The sequence below is a fragment of the Microplitis demolitor genome, chromosome 8, assembly GCF_026212275.2.
Source record: "Microplitis demolitor isolate Queensland-Clemson2020A chromosome 8, iyMicDemo2.1a, whole genome shotgun sequence".
NCBI lineage: Eukaryota > Metazoa > Arthropoda > Insecta > Hymenoptera > Braconidae > Microplitis > Microplitis demolitor.
This window is the reverse complement of record NC_068552.1, coordinates 2789686-2809936: the sequence shown is the minus strand read 5'-3', so window position 1 is coordinate 2809936 and position 20251 is coordinate 2789686. Positions and strand designations below refer to the sequence as shown.

At 27.7% G+C, this 20251-nt stretch overlaps 1 protein-coding gene across 1 annotated transcript in view; it reads left to right on the top strand.

The window, feature by feature from the left end:
- LOC103579458 (synaptogenesis protein syg-2) overlaps nt 1–20251 on the top strand; it is a 139255-nt gene that overhangs the window by 41637 nt on the left and 77367 nt on the right. The window contains exon 2 of the mRNA XM_053741620.1: nt 17959–18094. Within this exon, the coding sequence (XP_053597595.1) occupies nt 17959–18094 (136 nt within the window). The remainder of the gene's footprint in view (nt 1–17958; nt 18095–20251) is intronic.

Here is a 20251-nt window from a genome sequence, read left to right as displayed (position 1 = left end):
ATTTTTACAGTATGTTAAAAATAATTTATTGTATGGCAGTAAAAATTCTTAATTAGTAAAACATCGTAAAGTCATATTTTATTGTTTTATCTTTTATAGCTCATTAACTCCCCCCTCCCCCTCCACCCCATGACGTTGAACTTTATTAGATCGATATCATTTGATATTACTGACATAGTTTTTATTTTTCGATAGTTATTTTTTTGTTTCCTGACAACCTTTAGATTGTTTTTTATTATTTGAGTGACATTAGAAAACAACGAGACTCGTTGACTTTAAATAAAAAGTTGGCATGTACGGTGTAGATAAAAACTATGAAATGTCAGCAAGAAGAATTGGACGACAAAACGTTTTACTTTATTTTTATTACTATTTTTACGATGTCGTCGAATTTTTTAAAAATCAAGTCAGAACATTAGGATGCAACACTTACTATTATTCGTTATGACATTATTATTTGATATTGTGCGATAACCAGGTCAGGTAATGAATAGCAACAGTATCAATTTTTGTCCATTGTAAGTTTTTTTTTTGCTTATAAATATATCAAACTGAATGTATGAATGTGAAAGATGGTGAAAGAACACAAAAAAGCATCATCGCGCCTTTTTATATATATTTGAAAAATAAATTTGAAAAATAAATTTGAAAAATCGTTCTGTCGAATTTTGAAAAAGTTATAGCTATTTAAAATAAGAAAAACCATTTTTTCAAAAATTTATAACTTTTTTTTTGGTTGGGTGAAAAAATTTCAAAAAATTGAGAAATGATTTTGGTGGGGTAGAAAAAGAGTAAAAATTTTCAGGCAAATATAAAGGGATAGGATTCAAAAGTGGTCGATTTAGCGAGGAATGCCCTATATATTGAATATACACAAAAAAAAAATAATTGACCAAGATTTTTAAAAATTCAACATAAACATGAAATTTCATCAGTGTATTTGTTGTACAAAATATAATAAAATCATTCTTTCACGGAGTGGATATTCATAAACGTTTTAATCCTAACTTATTTACCAATTGTTCACTACAGACGCCAGACAGATAAAGTACTTAAGTTATCTATTAGGGTGATTTGTATAAGTATAGATGTGTTTTGGTCAAAGGTGATATATAAATAATGTACCCAATATTAAATGGTTTCAAAATGTCATTACCTCTAATGTTCTATACCTGTACCTAAATAAAATGTACTTTTTCCTAGAGAAAGCAGCAGACATACGCAGGTATAATTATGTCGCCGGATAATCCCTTTTCTTATCTGCACAAATTCTTAGTATTATTAATATTTGAATAGGTCTAAATGAGAAGGTAATGAAAGGTGTGAAGTATCCATTGATCCTAATTACAGAGAGCTAACTACTGATGTTTAGCTGCAAATGTCCCATTAGTACCAAAATCCCCTCCCTGAAGTATTGCAGTCTACTTAAACGTCGGTCCTTAAAATTTTAACATTATTCAGTTTCAAACTCGAACCAAGTTGTTTCTGAATATAACCAAAATCTCAAACTCCAAGTTTTTGTTATCGTAACGATCATTCAAGTTTATATAAAATCATCATGGGTGACGTCAAGTGTATATCTTCAAGTCCACAATCTGCTTCCAAACGGTCCGCCGATATTTTTGATATTGAGCATGATGCTCAATACAAAAAAATCAAAATCGAGGAATCCAGTGAAGTGACTCCGTCCAACACGTTTTTGCCGACATGTGAAATCGACGGCAATCTCACTTTTCGTCCAGTGAACATTGAACGGGTTAAAACGACCATTACCGTCAACATAAAGACGAAAATGGTGCCCAGGAAGAAGGTGGTCCCGGTGCCTGAACCAGTCGTGGAGAAGGAGGTGGAACTGATCAAGGTTCCTAAGCGTGTGAAGCCAAATCTTCAGCGGACTACATTGTGGGTGATGCCGCCGGTTTCAAAAAGCCACGAGAAGTCTGGGCTCTGTTCCATCATGTAAAGGAACCCCATGCACTCATATAGTGCTAAGTTGTAAATATGTTATATATTTTTTTTTTTACTAATGGTGATCATGTACATATTTAAAAATTCTTTTTAAGTAACGTAAAATAAGGACACATATACGTGCAATTATTTTTTTTTTTTATTTCTTGCTCATGTTTTTTCATTATTGAAATAATTTTTATACATTTCTTGACGTTTTTTTTTTTTTTTTGTAAATAAATAATGAAAGTGAGCATTTTTTTTAAATTATTATATTCATTAGTAAATTAGCAATAAATATAAGTATAATGTTAATTTTTTTTTCTATTTTGTATATAATTTTTCATAACAATTTTTTCTATTTTTTAATAAAAATTTATTTGTTCTAAAAAATTTTTTTTAATTTAAAAATAGTTTTAAGATTCCTTAAATCCCATTTCTTTTAAATAATATTAATTAGTCTCTTTAAGAATAATAATTTTAGTTAAATTTATTATTTAATTTTAATTAGTTTTAATTAATATTAATTTATTTTTAAATAATTTTAATATACTATATCTAAGTTACTATTTATTGATTAAGATCAAGATTGAATATCGTCGAAAATTGGGACTGCAGGTAAATATACAACATTCATATTTATTTAATTTTTAGTATATTCAGCGGAAGAGGGGGGGAGGGCAAAAAGGGTTAGGGTAGACAGAAGGGAGTACTTTCCAAATTTTATAAAAAAAAAATTTATATATTAAATGGTTCTAAAACACTCCAAAATCAAATTTGTAAATATAACTGAGCGTTATTTAGAATTTTTCTTGGTTAAACTTTTTAAAAAATCAATTGTCAGTTGAAAAATATTCATGACTTTTATTTCATGATAAACACAATTAAAAATTAGTTTTTCTTCTTTTTTTTCCAATAGTCATACAAAATATAATATTTCTTCATGTAAGTTATTTTCAAAAAAGTATAACTTAATCAAATTTATTTAAAATTCAGAAAAATTTTTTTTATCGTTTTTAGGAGGCAACCCATTTTGCGCGAAAAATAAATTTTTTTTTTCTTACCGGTAACTAAAAATTTTTTCTATTTACCCCGAATATCATTAAAAAAAAGATTTAGTGTATTCATAACTAATTTATTTTTTATTATAAATTTTTATTCAACTTATGAATTATCAATGTGATTTATTGGAAGATCAACAATTCACCATCAATTTTGACATCACTTTGCATTTGTTATTACCCTACTTTTGTTTTTACTTCGCTTACATTACTTGCTTGTTTGTTGTACGTTCGTAAAATACGGAAAGTACCCGCTTAGGGTGAATGCACAAATATTCCTTATTAACAAACCATACTTTAGTTATACGAGGATTCCTCAATATTAAAGGCCAATAGGAAATGGCCAAGTCAGCATCTTGGATAAAAGATGTATGGTATTGACCGTTTCATAATGGGTCATAACGACCAAAGACACTCACTGACCATTCTCAAACAAAAATTACAAGACAGTTGGCGAACGAGCAAAGCTGCCATCTGCAAGCATATTATTGCACGTCCTCTGAGCATTGCTTATAGAAGCTGTCGTATACATTTATTGCCGTACGGATTTTTTATTTCTCTATTAACAAATAAAAAAAAAATAGATTGCTGCCACATTTATAGAAAAAAAGAGACACAGATGTAAAAGTATAAGCGAACAGTTATATACACTTAAAAGAGTTTTTATAATAACATTTTAATGCTGCGAATTTTTATTTAAAATTATTAAATACATTCAATGACACTTACTCTCTAAAAATCTATCAGTGAAATCCACTTCGAATGGGTGATGGGTGATGTTAGCGAAAAAAATCGACATCGGACTATCGATTTTCGAAATTTTTCACCATTGAACCATCGATGTTTTGACAAAAACATTGAAACATCCATTGTAGACATCGATGTTGAAAATGCGCGCGAAAATTCGAAAAAGTTATAATTACAACTAAATTTGACATAAAAAAGAAATCATTTTAAATTATTACTAATTATAATCTAATCGTCAATAATTACTAATCACAAAAATATACTTTTAGGAAAGTTAAATAATTTATTCATCAATCAATAATTTACTATTAAGAACAAATTTATTATTAAATTCAATATTGTCATATATTTTGTCTAGGTACTTACGAGGTACATGTAAAATGATTATATCATTTCCAGCCATTTGATATATTTATGTTCATAAAAATATTTGAAATAATTTATAAATATTAATTTATAGGTTTTCAATCATTGAAAGCTTTTAAAATCCTTCAAATAAAAATGCAACGAAACTTGAAGTTAGTCAATAGTCGAAACTTGCAAAAAAATGGGACCCAATTCCTCATTGGTTGAAATTAAGGCTCGCTCATAGCGCGCTATTTAAATTTCTAGTAGAAATTTATTTCGATGTCAATGGTTCATTATATTACATCGAACATCGATGTTTTGACTTTAAAAAAATCGACCAAAAAAATCGATGTTTTCCGAAAAAAACATGAAGAGTCGAAACATCATGTATATCGCTCATCCCTAATAGTCGCCCCTTTTACTGAAATGTCATTTAACCCTGGAGATTTTCATAATTTTTGCTTCATTTCCTAAAAGCTTAAATTATAAAAAAAAAATTTTTTTAAATAATAAATAAAACTGAATAAAAAAAATATTGTCAAGTTTATTATATTTGTTTGTGGAAACTTGAATATAAGAAAATCAAATTTACTGATTAGTTAATTTTATCAGTAGAATTTATAGAAATGAAATAAAACTTTAACTGCTGTCCGAATCCAAATAACTAAGCAAATAAACTCTGCACTATACTGCTACCAAAACGGTTGAATTGGAAATGCAGACATAGATTTTATTAAAGCGACATTGAACGGACAGGTCGCAAAGTTTGATACCAAACTTTGCAATTATCAATAAAATTATAAACTGGATAATATTTACACGCTCGTTACATTTCTTATGAGAGATAACATGACAACCAGATACTAATTTAAACTTAAGGTTTTTTTTCATTACTAAATTTATGTATTTAGTTTCCTTAGAATTTTATGAACAGAATAAAAATTGAATACAATCTATACAGAAGCAACAGTCTCACGTTTTTCTAATAAGTTTTTGATTGCTTTGTATATTTACACATAAATTTTCAGTATTTGAATGCAACAAAAACATACATTCTGAAAACCTGCGTTTTAGTTTTGCGCAAATAAATTGTGACAGTGCGGCCTTGATTTGTAACTTGAAAATCGGGCTATGCTAATTTTGTGTTATACGTTTGTTACTTTTTTGGCTTACTCTGGCCTTTTAAAAAGCCCAACGAATCCTATTCTAATCTAGCTAAAGGTGCCAGCTTGATAGATTCAACGTTATCAAAATTGGGATATAGGGTTAGCTACAGTGAGCTCGAAGACTTGAGCCTTGGCTGCCACCTAGAGTAGACTGTGGATGCAGAGGAAAATCTCTATTCTGCATCCAGAGCATCACGTACTCATACGAGCTGGCCTAATGAGGTCTAGTAAAATTTAGTCATACATCGACGCGCATGAAAAAAAAATACATTTTCATTTTATATACGAAAATATATAATTATATAAAACGGCAAAAATTTATGTATTTTTGAATATAGTGTTCATATAACTTGAAAGTATATTTCTTCTTATAACATAAACTATAAAAGAATATATATATTTTATTATAGAGCATTGTATATTTTCAAAATATAATTTCCCGGTTATAAATTCCAATATGATGAAATATAATCAAGACATATATTTTAAAGTATAGTAACTGCTATAAAAAAAAATAATTTTCATTATATTTTTCCGACATATCGCATTATATATCGGATAATATACATAAAAATATATAATATAAATATTTTTTTAATCGGGAAAATGAACATTCAATTTATCAGTTTAACTCAGGAAAGAAAATAAAGGTACAGATTAATAAAGAAAGAACGGATATCTCAGTACATATTAAGTAGATCTGACCATATAGATGTTTACATGTAAGTGTGCGTTTCAATCAGGGGATGTCAATTTACAACTCTGACTTAAAAAAACTGAATTAAGCTTTTTTAGGTTTACAACTTGATATAGGCTCGGAATAAACCTTTTAGACTTTAAATTTTATAAGTCGATAATATATATTAGCTTATATATTAACATTATAAAATGACTTATGTGTTTATAATATAATTTTCAATATATGAAGTTAATATAGCTTAAATATATGCCAACATATAATATTATATATCATGTTTGTATATTTTAAATATATATAATTATATAATTAAAACGGCAAAGAAATAGTTATTGTAATATATATGAGTTCTTATATAAATAATTATATTGTAATATGAAATTTGTTATATTATTCAGTATAATTTTAGGATATAAGACTTTTTCATGTGGGTCTCCCAATCTTTTCATTGCAATAACATTAGAGAAAGATGAACAGTTACAGCAACTAAAGTTTTAGCCTGCGATATTAAACACCCATTCAAACATCTCAACCAATAATTGCCTAAGAAGTTTTAATTAATGGCACTCGAAATTTTTCTGAGTGTACCCAAAGTAATGACCCGTGTGAAAAAAATAAATCTGTTTTAGAATAAATGATAAATTCAAATATTTTTTTTTTAATTCAAGTTTATAAATCGTATTTATTTTATACAGGAATTTAATCTGTTTTTGCCCGTACTATTCCTTATCCAGGCCTATATCAGACTTATTTTCATATGATATTTAGTCTGTTTTAAATCGGGTTTAGACTAAAAACAGACTTTTTTATTATAATTATTGGTCTGTGTTCAATTGTTTTTAAGGACAAAAACAGACTTTATTTATTATAATTTTTAGTCTGTTTTTAATCGTTTTAAGATCTAAAACAGGACTTTTTAAAAATATAAATAATTATAATAATCTAGACTTATAAATTTATTTTAATTTTCTTAATATTTGAAACGCTAATGCACTTCCGTAATAAGATGTCACAAGAATTCTGATGTTTTCTAATGCCAAAATATTTTCGATTTTATCCAGTAAATAAGAAAAATTTTTTAGACATTTTAAGAGTTATTTTATCACTTTTATTCAATGCCATAAATATTCAGTCAAGACAACTAAAAATTAAGCTGTCAAACTTTCATTAACTGCCGACATTTTCAAACAAAAGATACTAAATAAATAGTAAACAAAAAATAATCAATTCTGTAACTTAATATTTTTTTTATAAATATTGCCCATAAATAAAAATTTTATAAGTCCATGATTTAATTTACTTTTGTCCTTGCGAATTTTCAGAACTAAAATTTTTTAAAGTTCAAAAATTAATCTAGTTCGGTCTGTCCGTAACGCAATTGTTTTTGAAAACAACAGGTCGAAAACAGCTTAAAATTTTTGTAAAAGTTCAAAAACAGATCAAATAGTCCAATTAGACTAAAGTCAGATCAAATTTTTCGACCCGTGTTCTTAATAATTGAGAATAAATTTTCCTTTCAAAATTTGTCTAAAGCTGTGATATATTGTTCTCTACATAGAATGTAAAGTCTTCTTATGTGTTAGGAGCCTATACTTCACTGACCATTTAACTTCATACATTTTAATAATATATATATATATATATATACATATAATGTAATCAACTTCGGTACTACAGCACCTGAGATGTCGCCTTTTAGAGGCGGTAACCAATAAAGATTTATAAAAAAACAAAATCGTAAAAAGACTAATGTCTTTTAGGGTAATTGAGCTCTTTGAGCTCAAAGAGAGCAAATTTCCAGGGTCGGCTTACAAGAGCAACCAGTGCCCTTAAAGATTTTTTGTGTAAAGTAAAAAATTATTATGGTGTCATTATGATACATATTATAATTATTCAAAGTATGAACAGAAATTTGAATTAAAAGACTAAATTTATAAAAACGTACAAAAAAAGGATTTCTTAGTGCAAAAATTTTTTTTTACACCAAAAAATTTTCTGTATTATGAATTGAAAACAGAATTTTCTAAGGGTGAGAAAAGATTTTCTCAGGGTAAAAAATCCTTTCTTTCTGTGCCTGAGTTATGTATAGGTATGGGGGAAATACATCGATGTTTCGACTACCGAAGTTCTTTCGGGAAACATCGATATTTTGGTCGATTTTTTTTAAAGTCAAAACATCGATGTTCGATGTAATATAATGAACCATCAACATCGAAATAAAATTCTACTAGAAATTTAAATAGCGCGCTACGAGCGAGCCTTAATTTCAACCAATAAGGAATTGTGTTCTTTTTTTTTGCAAGTTTCGACTATTGACTAACTTCAAGTTTCGTTGAATTTTTATTCAAAGGATTTTAAAAGCTTTCAATGATTGAAAACCTATAAATTAATATTTATTAATTATTTAAAATATTTTTATGAACATAAATATATCAAATGGCTGGAAATGATATAATCATTTTACATGTACCTCGTAAGTACCTAGACAAAATATATGACAATATTGAATTTAATAATAAATTTGTTCTTAATAGTAAATTATTGATTGATGAATGAATTATTTAACTTTGTTAATAGTATATTTTTATGATTAGTAATTATTGATGATTAGATCATAATTAGTAATAATTTAAAATGATTTCTTTTTTATGTCAAATTTAGTTGTAATTATAAGTTTTTCGAATTTTCGCTCGCATTTTCAACATCGATGGTTTCAATGGACGTTTCGATGTTTTTGTCAAAACATCGATGGTTCGATGGTGAAAAATTCCGAAAATCGATAGTCCGATGTCAATTTTTTTCGCTAACATCACCCATTCCTAGTTATGTATAAAGTTCATTTAGTTTTTAAAAAATCAACACTTTTAATATTTACTTTATACTTCTTTATGACATGAATTCAATATTTGGATACTCTTATAAAAGTAAATTCATATATTGAAATATATATAAATACATACACGGATATTTATATATCAATTATTGTGAGTCACAACTCAAAGACATTAAAAAAAAAGTTCTCAGACATCCAAAAGGTCAGACAAATTAATAGTTCATTTTTTTTTTTTTTTTTTTTTTTTTCAGAAGACAAAATTTTATTGATGAAAAAATTTCTCGTATATAAAGTATACTTAAAAGTTAATTGCATGATAGTAACCGCATGTTTGACTTTCTTATCAAGTCACTTGAATATTTAGATAATTTCTCAAGTATGCAATACAAGCAAAGAAAGTTTGAGTGCGTTACATTAGAAGCATCCGACTCTTAAAAACGAAGGTTCATCTCAAAATTTCTCTATGGATTGAATAAACAATACCCCTTGGCATGAAAATTATTGAAGTCGCATACCTCCATTCATTAATAACGTTATAGCGTAACTCCAAAACTAACTGTTTTATCGTTCAAAATTTATTGAAGCGTGAATCTGGTGTTCGTATGTACACATTATCACTGAGTTTATAATGTTAAGTTTACTACAGAATTGAATTAAAAGTTAATATTATTATATGTATAATTTTGTGTGTGCTTCGCACTATAAATTTCTTGGGTGATAAATTAAACTTATGGTTTTATAGATATTCTTCATAGAAATTAAGATAAATGACTAAATTTAAATAAGTAAAAAAAAAAAATATATTTTTATTCTAATTAAATTTTTTCTTTTCATACATTTTTCTGAAAACGTTAATTTTAGATAAGGAAATGGTTTCTATACGAAATGAGCTTTTATTTTAAGAAATAGAGCTATAGTATTTTCGTGGATTTTTATAATAATGGCGATAAAGAAAAAGCCGTATTGCCAGTAACCGGAGAAAAAAAAAGTATTTATTTAGAAGTGGGACTCACAAATATTTCGAACGACAAAAATTCTATTGTAGACAAATTTTGTTAAGGGTGTAGTCTAGTTCGTGGGCTGAAAAAATAGTCTATTTTTGGGGATTCCTTGTGAGCTTGCTACATGGAAAAAAAAATATTGTTCCTCGAACGATCTAAAGTATAGCAACTCGTAGATTGTTACCACAACGGTACGTATACTTATGGTAAAAATATCGTATCGTTCCTGTAGCTATCTATTAGATAGCTGTGAGCCCTATACGACTTTCTGTAATCGTCATCTCACACGCCACCGTCAAACCTAATTAAACATCCATTTTGGCGCCAATTTTCAAATATAACAATTTGAGTTCATTTTTTTTTTAATTTGTTAACTATCTATAACCTTACTGATTATTTACCTAATGATCAATCTAATAAAACTGCTATATATTTCAGTTGTGAAAATTATGTAAAAATCAAATTATATTAATTTAATTAATTACGTTTATATTATATTTAAATATTTATATATATAACCTCAAAAATTAAAAGATACATTTATATTTATATTTTTAATTTATTTAGACTGCAAATGATAAATCAGTTTTATAAATTATTTTATTTAATCAAAATTATTTATTAATCATTTATTTATTAATGATAAAGATTTCCAAACGTGTGTCAGATAAGACTCAGAGCGATACGGTATAGGTCTCAAAGCTATCTACCGTATTGTTGTCAGAACGATACAGTAGATCGTTGCAGTAACAATCTAGTAGATAACTATTGCGTATTGTTACTGTAACTATACAGTATACTTCTCAGAACGATATTTTTTTCTCCATGTATGAAAGATGAGTAAGGTACCCGCGGGTAATAAGGCCTAAGTGGCAGAAATGATATTAAAAATAACCGCCTCCGCTAAAGGCTACTCTAGTAGAAGGGTCTTGCATAGATATCTTACGACAAATTTATAGAGTCCCGATACCACGTTTCCTGCCTTCTATATTTCGTCATCCGTCATATGCTGTCGTAACACAGAAGAAATTATAAAAAACAATCTAGTCTTCTGACTCTTAAAAAGGATACTGATAGTTTTAAGTGCTGTTGAGTAAAGTAATCTAGTCTTCTGGCTCTTAAAAAGTATTGTTGCTAAATTTAGGTAATGATTCATCTCTTATACCAATTTTATTGAGTATAGTTAAACTATTCCAGTTTGTTTAACCCGTAGGCCTTATTACCCTACCGTAGTAAAATAAGGCCTATTCGTATGGTTTTTGTAAAGTGAAATTTTTTATTTGTTTATGGTAAAAATTACCATTACTTCATTACATTTTATGGCTAATTGAAATAAAGATTAATGATACATTTCGATAATTAAATGCAATATTTTCGATTCTATTCAAAATCTCCCTTAGCTAGGCCTTATTACCCCCCGGTACCTTATTCCACATAATCGAAGACAATAATGAAAAAAAATTATTATTCGAAGTTCAAATTAAGGTCTATACGTCAAATTTTTACTTTTGACATCGAACAAGATATTTCGATCAGTAAAAAAAATGTTACAACAAAATGATTGATTCATATGCATAGATATTAACATATGTTATACAAACACTGTTAAGGATGATGAATGAAGTCTTGAAGTATAAAAAATTTTTTTTTTCATTTATTTTTATAAGTATGTTCATACAAACGTGTACTCTAATGGAACACCATAATTTAAAGACAGGTCGGCTCAATCACGATATCTCAGCAACGACTTATCTGAAAGAAAAAAATTGAAATGTTTTAGATTCGGTATGACAGCGACTACAAGATAGACTAGCGATATAAATTTTGGATTATTTTTACTCATTTTAATTAACGAAAATTTAAAAATTCGAAAAAAGTGTTACTTTTTTGCTGTTATTTGTAAAAAAAAAAATAGTTAAATTCAAAATTTCAACATCATTTTAGTCTATCCTGCAAGTAATGTGTAGAATATGTGGTTAAAATTACAGAAGAATCAGCCCACAGTTCCGGAGAAATGGTGATTGGCGTCGACAAACCCGAAGTTTTGAGATAAACGCGCTTAAAGTTTTTTAAATAAAAAAAAAAATCTTACCAAAATTTAATCTGCAATGCCTGCACCATACGAAGTGCCTTCTTTTGTTCAAAATTTTCGTTTGCTTCTTATTTGACCTTCTTTCTTTCCGTTCTGCTCTCTTTTGATGTGTCCACGCTGTGACGGTTCACATATTCGATATACGTGTAAGATCATGGTTGTCGACCTTCAGATTCAGAAAAATACACTTGCACTAATTGGATCTTCAACAAAATTTGACACAATATGCTTGGATACATATACATTCAAACATGTAAAAAAAACGAAAACGATTTTTCAAAAATGACCAACTAGACTACACCCTTAAAACCAATGCGACCAGTAAGCGTTTGTTGGCGAATCGATGATATATTTGCTTAATTGGGTGTTCAGCAATCATCAACATTCAGTGTGTTTATACGAAAGGTACTCAGTATATTTAATTTCGATATTATTTTTGAAATTTTGTGGTTTCATGCTATGCTGCCCTATTTGACATGATTTTCTTTATTTTGCCATGTATTGATTCTTAAGTCAACCCCAAAACATTAAGTTATATGTCTCTCCATAAAAGGTAGTAATTTCGTCCTGAGTACGTTAACGGACTCGTCAGCAAGGCTATGCTAACGTATTCTTGCCTTAGACTACGCTTTATACTAGTACACATCAAATTAAAACATTGTCGTGCGCTTCGCTCACTATACTAGTAGAGGAAGGTGGATACCGTCCAAACTACCCACATCCAAATGTTATCCAGATGCAAGACCCAAATAGGTATCCAGTGTTAAAGACCAAACTATACACAGACAACTTAATCCGCTGTGTAACCGAACACGTCCCAGTTCAAAAATAAAACTTGATTTAGACTTGGTCGTCTTAAATCGTGACTAATTAAGCCGGTTAAGTCAAAACCAAGGTGAATTTGTGTGAAGCTGCCTTCGCTTAGACTTAACTGGCTCACTTCGTCACAGTAGAAGAGCAAGTCTAAATCAAGTTTTATTTTTGACCCGTGGTGGAAAAATATACTTGTGGAAATTAAAGTATGAGTACTTGGAACTTTGATAAACGTGATAAGCCTGATTCCGAATAAATACCGAAAAAAGTAAATCTTTTTGTTTTATAATATTGCCTACTAGAATAGTAGATTGTAGAGTGATGTGGGGCAAGTGTGCGCAAACCCATTCACTTCGTACTGAAATGCATGAGTTTGCGCACACTTTCTCCACATGACTCTATAGCTCACTCATCAGATATTCTTTAAGAAGAGGAATATCTGACAAACGTCATTGCTGCATGAGTTCGCCTACGGCTTGCGCATTATTCACCTTCGTACTCATGTGAATGAAGTATAAGCAGGAGCAAATGCAGCAACAGCGTTCATCAGATGTCTCTCTCATCGCACACATGACATACACTGTCTGTTTTAAAAGACTCGCTGAGGAAGTTTGATTCGAGAGGAATATTCTATCCTTATATAACATATAATAGAGGAAGATTATTCAATTATTCATTTATTTATTAATGATAATAAATAAATGTATTATTTATGTATTTAATTATTCATTCTCTATTTCTTTCTCGTATTTTATTTGGAAAGAAATGCATCAATGAATATTTTACTCAAAGAGGGTAAGGAAGTGTACAAAGGAATAATAGAAACTTGAGTGAAGAGTGGAAGGGGTAGGACCGAAAGTAGTGACGAAACTATACTATATTCTGCAATGTGGAAATCAGCCTCTTTGCTACCGCCAGACAGAGCTCGAAATCCAAACTTTTGTGGCGGGAAATATAAAATAGTACATTACACACTGAGGGAGAAAAGTAGGACTTTTCGACCCAAGTGAATAATTGCTTACCTGAGGCAATGAAATGGGGACGTGCTACCTTCCCCCGGGTTATGTATACAATTTTTCACCAATCCTGCTCCTAGAAGTTTAAATTTCTGCTTTTGTTGAAGGGAAGAATGGTGCATGCGCAATTTTTGTCGTGTTCTCAAAAGAGAAAAAATAGTATATTACACACCTCGAGTAGGTAATTCTACACACGGATTGAAATGTCCTATTTTCCTTCCTTGGTGTATAATATACTATTTATTGAGTTTTTTTATTTAAGAGGCTTAGAGAAGGATGGGATAAATTGATCACATTTATTTGTAGAGTTTATTTAACGGGAGGATTGCAAACTGTCAAAATAGAGTTAACCGTAAAATCAGCGAAATAAATAGTAAGCTGCTTTAACTTTTGTCAACTCTGAACTTTTTCATAAATATATATTTTGAAATTATTCATAATTATTAATAACATACCAACGATCGATAATGGCAGTGAGATATAACTGTACTGTCGAGCATTTCATATCTTCGCTAAAATAATTTTGTTTATGGTTGCAAAGAACGAATTGTATAAATAAATGGATAAATTAATGTGGCTGTAATTTATTTAAGAATATAACAAAATTTGAAAGTATATGTATATTTTTTTGATCAAATGAAGGAGCATTTGATGGTCAAAGGAAAGCCTTTTTGTTCTTGAATCAACAAAGCTTTTCTTTTACCAATACTTTTTTTCCACTCTTTTCTTTTACTCTGTACAGCCTCGGAATGCCAGAGCTCTTTGATAAACTGCGAATAAAAGACCATTTTCAGTGCCCGGCCGAATATATTTCCCTCGTAATCCGTCGACGATGTTATAGAATCGAGAAAAAGAGAAAAAAGCAAGATCGAGTAAGAAAAAAAATTTCATGTATATATATATATACATATATATGTATTTATGTATACATGTATATATGTATATATACATACATATTAGGAGACCGCAAGAACAAAGAAATGCAGTGAAAGGCAGAACAGACTATAGCAGATTTAAGCTTTAAAATTTTGGATAAATTCACACAGATCCTCTGAGGATTTACAATGTCTTGAATATAAACAGACATTGTCAACAGATATATATTTGAAAACATATATTTTTTCCTTATTCTTATTTAATCAAAACATTTTTTCATACTTTTAAACCCGGGTCAAAAAATTAGATCTGTTTTAAAATATCGCGTGCCAAAAAGTAAAAGGCCGTATACCAATGTATGCGCCCTTTTAGCTTTAGGAATTTGAAAATTTTGTGACCAAAAGGTAAAAGGGCGTATAAATTTTTTTTCTAAAAAATTTATTAAAAAGCTTAGCCGAAGTCTAAAAATGAAAAAAAAAAAAAAAAAAAAAATAGTGCTGCAAATTGTATGAATGTTATTTTATTTCACAGTTAATTATTAGAGTTTATAATAGTATTTTAAAATTCTTATACTAAATTGAAAAAAAAAAAAAAAAAAGCAGAAATAACCGGTTCATTTAGGTACGATTCCTATACCCTCTTCCTCCGTGTCTGTCGCACGTACTTTGGATTTTTTTTTTTTTTTTTTTTTTTTTTTTCATATATTCTGATTCATGACGGATCCATAATCCAAAACACTGATTAAAGAAAAAGTCAATAAATTTTTATTTTTTATAGTCGTTATGAAAATTTTTTATTCAATTGAAAATTTGATATTTTCATTTTATTTTTTTTTTCAGTTATTTTATTTTTAATAAATTAAAAAAAAAAGTGTAGGAGGAGTGTTTTTTCATCTAACTTGTCTTGTGAAATTATTTGTCAGTATTTTGTATTAAAACTAGAATTTTTTTTATGCGCCCTTTTACCTTTAGGCACTACTTTTCAAAAGGTAAAAGGGCGTATGTCTTGAGATACGCCCTTTCAGCTCAAGGATGCCCAAATTTTTTTTTTTGCAGATCTTTGCGTTTCGAAAAATTTCAAAGCTAATGGCAAAATAAAATTTTTTTATACGTCCTTTCAGCATAATTCCCTACTAACCTGTAGCAATACGCCCTTTTACCTTTTGGCACGCGATATATGATAAATTCAAATATTTTTTCTTTAATTCAAATTTATAAATCGTATTTATTTTATATAGGAATTTAATCTGTTTTTGCCGGTACTATTCCTTATCCAGGCCTATACCAGACTTATTTTCATATGATATTTAGTCGGTTTTAAATCAGGTTTAGACTAAGCATTTTATGATTTACTACTTATTCGATATATGTATATTGTAAATTAATTTATAATGATAAATAAATGATATTTTAAGCTGATGATTGATCAGTGATATAGAAGTTATAAAATAAAAGTTACCTTTTGAAATTTTCAGCTGGAAAAATCAGTATTTAAGATAGCAATTGTTAATTTGACGAATCATTACTTTTTAATAGAATATGCCATAAATTAATTAACTTTCACTAATAAGTCCCGTATTATACCTGAAAGTAATAATATTTACTTAGTGTTTGAAATAATTGATAGTATCCCGTATGAAAATAACATATATGGTCAAGATATATGTAAAAATATATGATGAATATCAGAAAATATATGTCGCGAATTTAACTATATTTTCTGATATATTTTTTTTATATTAAAAAATATAATATTCATCATATACGAGTCCGTATATGTTTGAGATATATAAAATATATATGTCAATCATATGCAAAAAATATATTTTTATCATATATGAAAATATATATTCTTGTCATATACAAAAACTATATTTTTTTCGTACATAAAAATATATATTTCTATCATATACGAAAAATATATTCTAATCATATATAAAAACATATATTTATATTGTGTATGGAAAAAAAAAGTTTCTTATTCGTATGACCCACTCCAATTAAATTAGATCTAAATTTTAATATACTCTTTAAATTGCAGATAAAATTATCGAAATTAGTTAATTTGGAGCGAATATATAATATACCCATATACATATACATACACCGAATAAAATATATGCTTAAATATAACAAAGAAAATATATGGTGCCATATATAATATAAATTATATGCTATCATATATTTCATTCCATATGAAAATTTTATATTTTTTGAATATGCAAAGAAATATATCAATACAATATATTATAAGGTAAATGTAAATGTATATATGACTTAATATAAAAAACATATAAGATATATATGGAATACATATATTTACTACTGTATATAATTTTATATTAAATCAGCAAAAATCTCTATATGAATTTTTATAATATACAATATACTGTATCATATATTTTTTTGTTGCAAACATATATGATTTTATATATTTTAACCATATATTGTTTTTTCATACGGGTAGTTTTTAGGAATCTACAAAAATTAGTAAACTACTTTGCATTAAGCACATAATAGTACTAATTACTGATAACAAATTCCACTTTTTACTATTATTTATTAATTATTAATATTCTGTTTTTATCATATATAATCAAAGTTTAAAAACTAATGAAATAATTATTATACTTAATAATTCATAATTTATTTAAATTTAAATTTAAATTTGATATATCTCTCAAGCGTAGTTTCATTATTGAAGGATCCTTATACGAGTAGAGAGTAAGCGAAATACTTTTCTGATGACTATCAAGTAAAACTATTTTTGCTGTTATATCTACACCCTATTCATTGAACTTTTTTTTCATCGTCATATAATATATATACTCATACATATGGCAACTTATAACTTTGAAAAGTAAGCATTCCGGACGTACTTTTGGCGGGCGTACCACCCAGAAATAGATATCGAGGCCGGATGAATTCCCCTCTTATTCCTCCTCCATTTGGCTCTATATTCATTGGTACGTTGGCGCCGGATCCATTCAAACTATGACTTAACCCATGGAGGTGTGTATCAAACTTTACAGTTCACCCGAGTTTTGCTTTCACGAATATCAGAGTATCAGGACAAAAGAACCTCTTCTATATATCTATATCTATCGATTGATTGCTTTTTCATAAAAGAATTTTTCGTTTCAATTTTTTAAATTACAACGAGATTTTTTTTTGTTTATTCGTTTGTTGTATGCCCATTATCAGAAATGAGTTTGTGGAAATGCGGTCATTGAATTTTTTTTACACAAAAAAACAAATAATGGAGTAAAAAATATTCAAATTGTTGACACAAATTATTTTAGTTTAAAATCATTATTTCAATATTGAAATATATCTTTTTTTTTTTTATTTTATTTTTGTAGGAACGCCGACTAAATTGGTGTGGGCTGAGGAAGATGACGATGTTGAACTACCTTGCGATCTTACACCTCCAACGCCGATGGATTCTGTTATTATGGTACTTTGGTTCAAAGATGACGTTGGTATTCCTTTATACAGGTAAATGCCATTTTTATATTCAAATATATTGATATTATTATTACTATTATCATGCAATCAACCTAATAAATTATGTAATTAATATTGACTATGGGGTAAAGTGGGCAGTATATAAATAGAAGTTTATCGAGGTAAAACGGAAAATATGACAAACTAAGGTAGTGGCGGGTACCCGCATGAAAAAATCTTATATTCTAAAATTATGCTGAATAATATAACAAATTTCATATTACAATATAATTATTTATATAACAAGTCATATATGTTAGAATAAATATTTTTTTGCCGCTTTAGTTATATAATTATATATTTTCGAAATACACAAACATCATATATAATATTATATGTTAGCAGATATTCAAGCTGTATGAACTCTATATATTGAAAATTATATTATAAACACATAAGTCATTTTATAATGTTGATATATAAGCTAATATATATTATCGACTTATAAAATTTCAAGTCTAAAAGGTTTATTTCAAGTTTATATAAAATTGTAAACCTAAAAAAGCTTAATTCAATTTTTTTAAGTCAGAGTTGTAAATTGACATCCCCTGATTGAGACGCACACTTGCATGTAAACATCTATATGGTCAGATCTACTTAATATGTACTGAGATATCCGTTCTTTCTTTATTAATCTGTACCTTTATTTTCTTTCCTCAGTTCAACTGATAAATTGAATGTTCATTTTGCCGATTAAAAAAATATTTATATTATATATTTTTAAGTAAATTATCCAATATATAATGTGATATATTGGAAAAATATAATGAAAATTATTTTTTTTTATAGCAGTTACTATACTTAAAAATATATGTCTCGATTGAATTTCATTATATTGGAATTTATAACCGGGAAATTATATTTTGAAAATATACAATGCTCTATAATAAAATTTATATTTTCTTTTATAGTTTATGTTACAAGAAAAAGTATACTCTCAAGTTATATGAACATTATATTCAAACATACATAAATTTTTGCCGTTTTATATAATTATATATTTTCGTATATAAAATAAAAATATATATTTTTTTCATGCGGGTAATAAGGCCTAGCTAAGGGAGATCTTGAATAGAATTTAAAATATTGCATTTAATTATCGAAGTGTATCATTAAACTTTATATCAATACGTTAGCCATAAAATGTAATGAAGCAATGGTAGTTTTTACCATAAACAAACAAAAAATTATACTTTTACAAAAACCATACGAATAGGCCTTATTTTACTACAGAAGGGTAATAAGGCCTACGGGTTAAACAAACTGGAATAGTTTAACTATACTCAATAAAATTGGTATTAGAGATGAATCATCAGTTAAATTTAGCAACAATACTTGCTAAGAGTCAGAAGACTAGATAGTTTTTTATAATTTCTTCTGTGCTACGACAGCATATGACGGATGATGAAATATAAACTGATAGAAAAACTATCTTGATTCAAGAAAAATTTTTTCTTCAAAATGTGGTCCTTGTTTCAAAATTTTTAATTGTTTTAATTCAAGAAATAAGTCTGAACCAAAAAATTGAAATTCTCGGATAGAGAAAAAAAATTATTCGTTTGAGAATTTTATTCTTCGATGAAGCCTTTATTGTTTTGAAACAAAATTCTGACATATTTCGCTTAAGAATTTCTTGCTCTTGGCTTAAGATAGGCAAAATGTAGGTTTAAGACATTACCGACTTGTTTTGAGAATGGCGCGATTTTTAAATCAAAATATCAATTTACTCAGCTTGAAAAAAAACTTTTATTTTATTTTAAAAATAAAAAATTCTAAAGTGATTTTTTAGAACTACATTTATTTACTTCAGATATGTTAAAGTAGAAATTTATTTAAAAAAAAATTTTTTTTTTCATTACTTTACAAACATCTTCCATCAAGAAATTATTACTTGAACCAAAAATTTAAAGTTCTTAAAATAATAATACGACATTTTTAGTTGAAGACAAGTGGTCTTGCTTGAAAAATTCAATAGTATCGATTGAAGATAATATAGCTTTGGGTCAAGACACAAGAGTTATCCATCAAAGATACAAAATCTTTCGAGCCAAGAAAATCTAAATCAAGACAAGAATTTCTTGAAGCAAGACAATTGATTTTCTTCAGAAATAAATTCTTGGCTCAAGAAAATATTTCTTGAGTCAATAT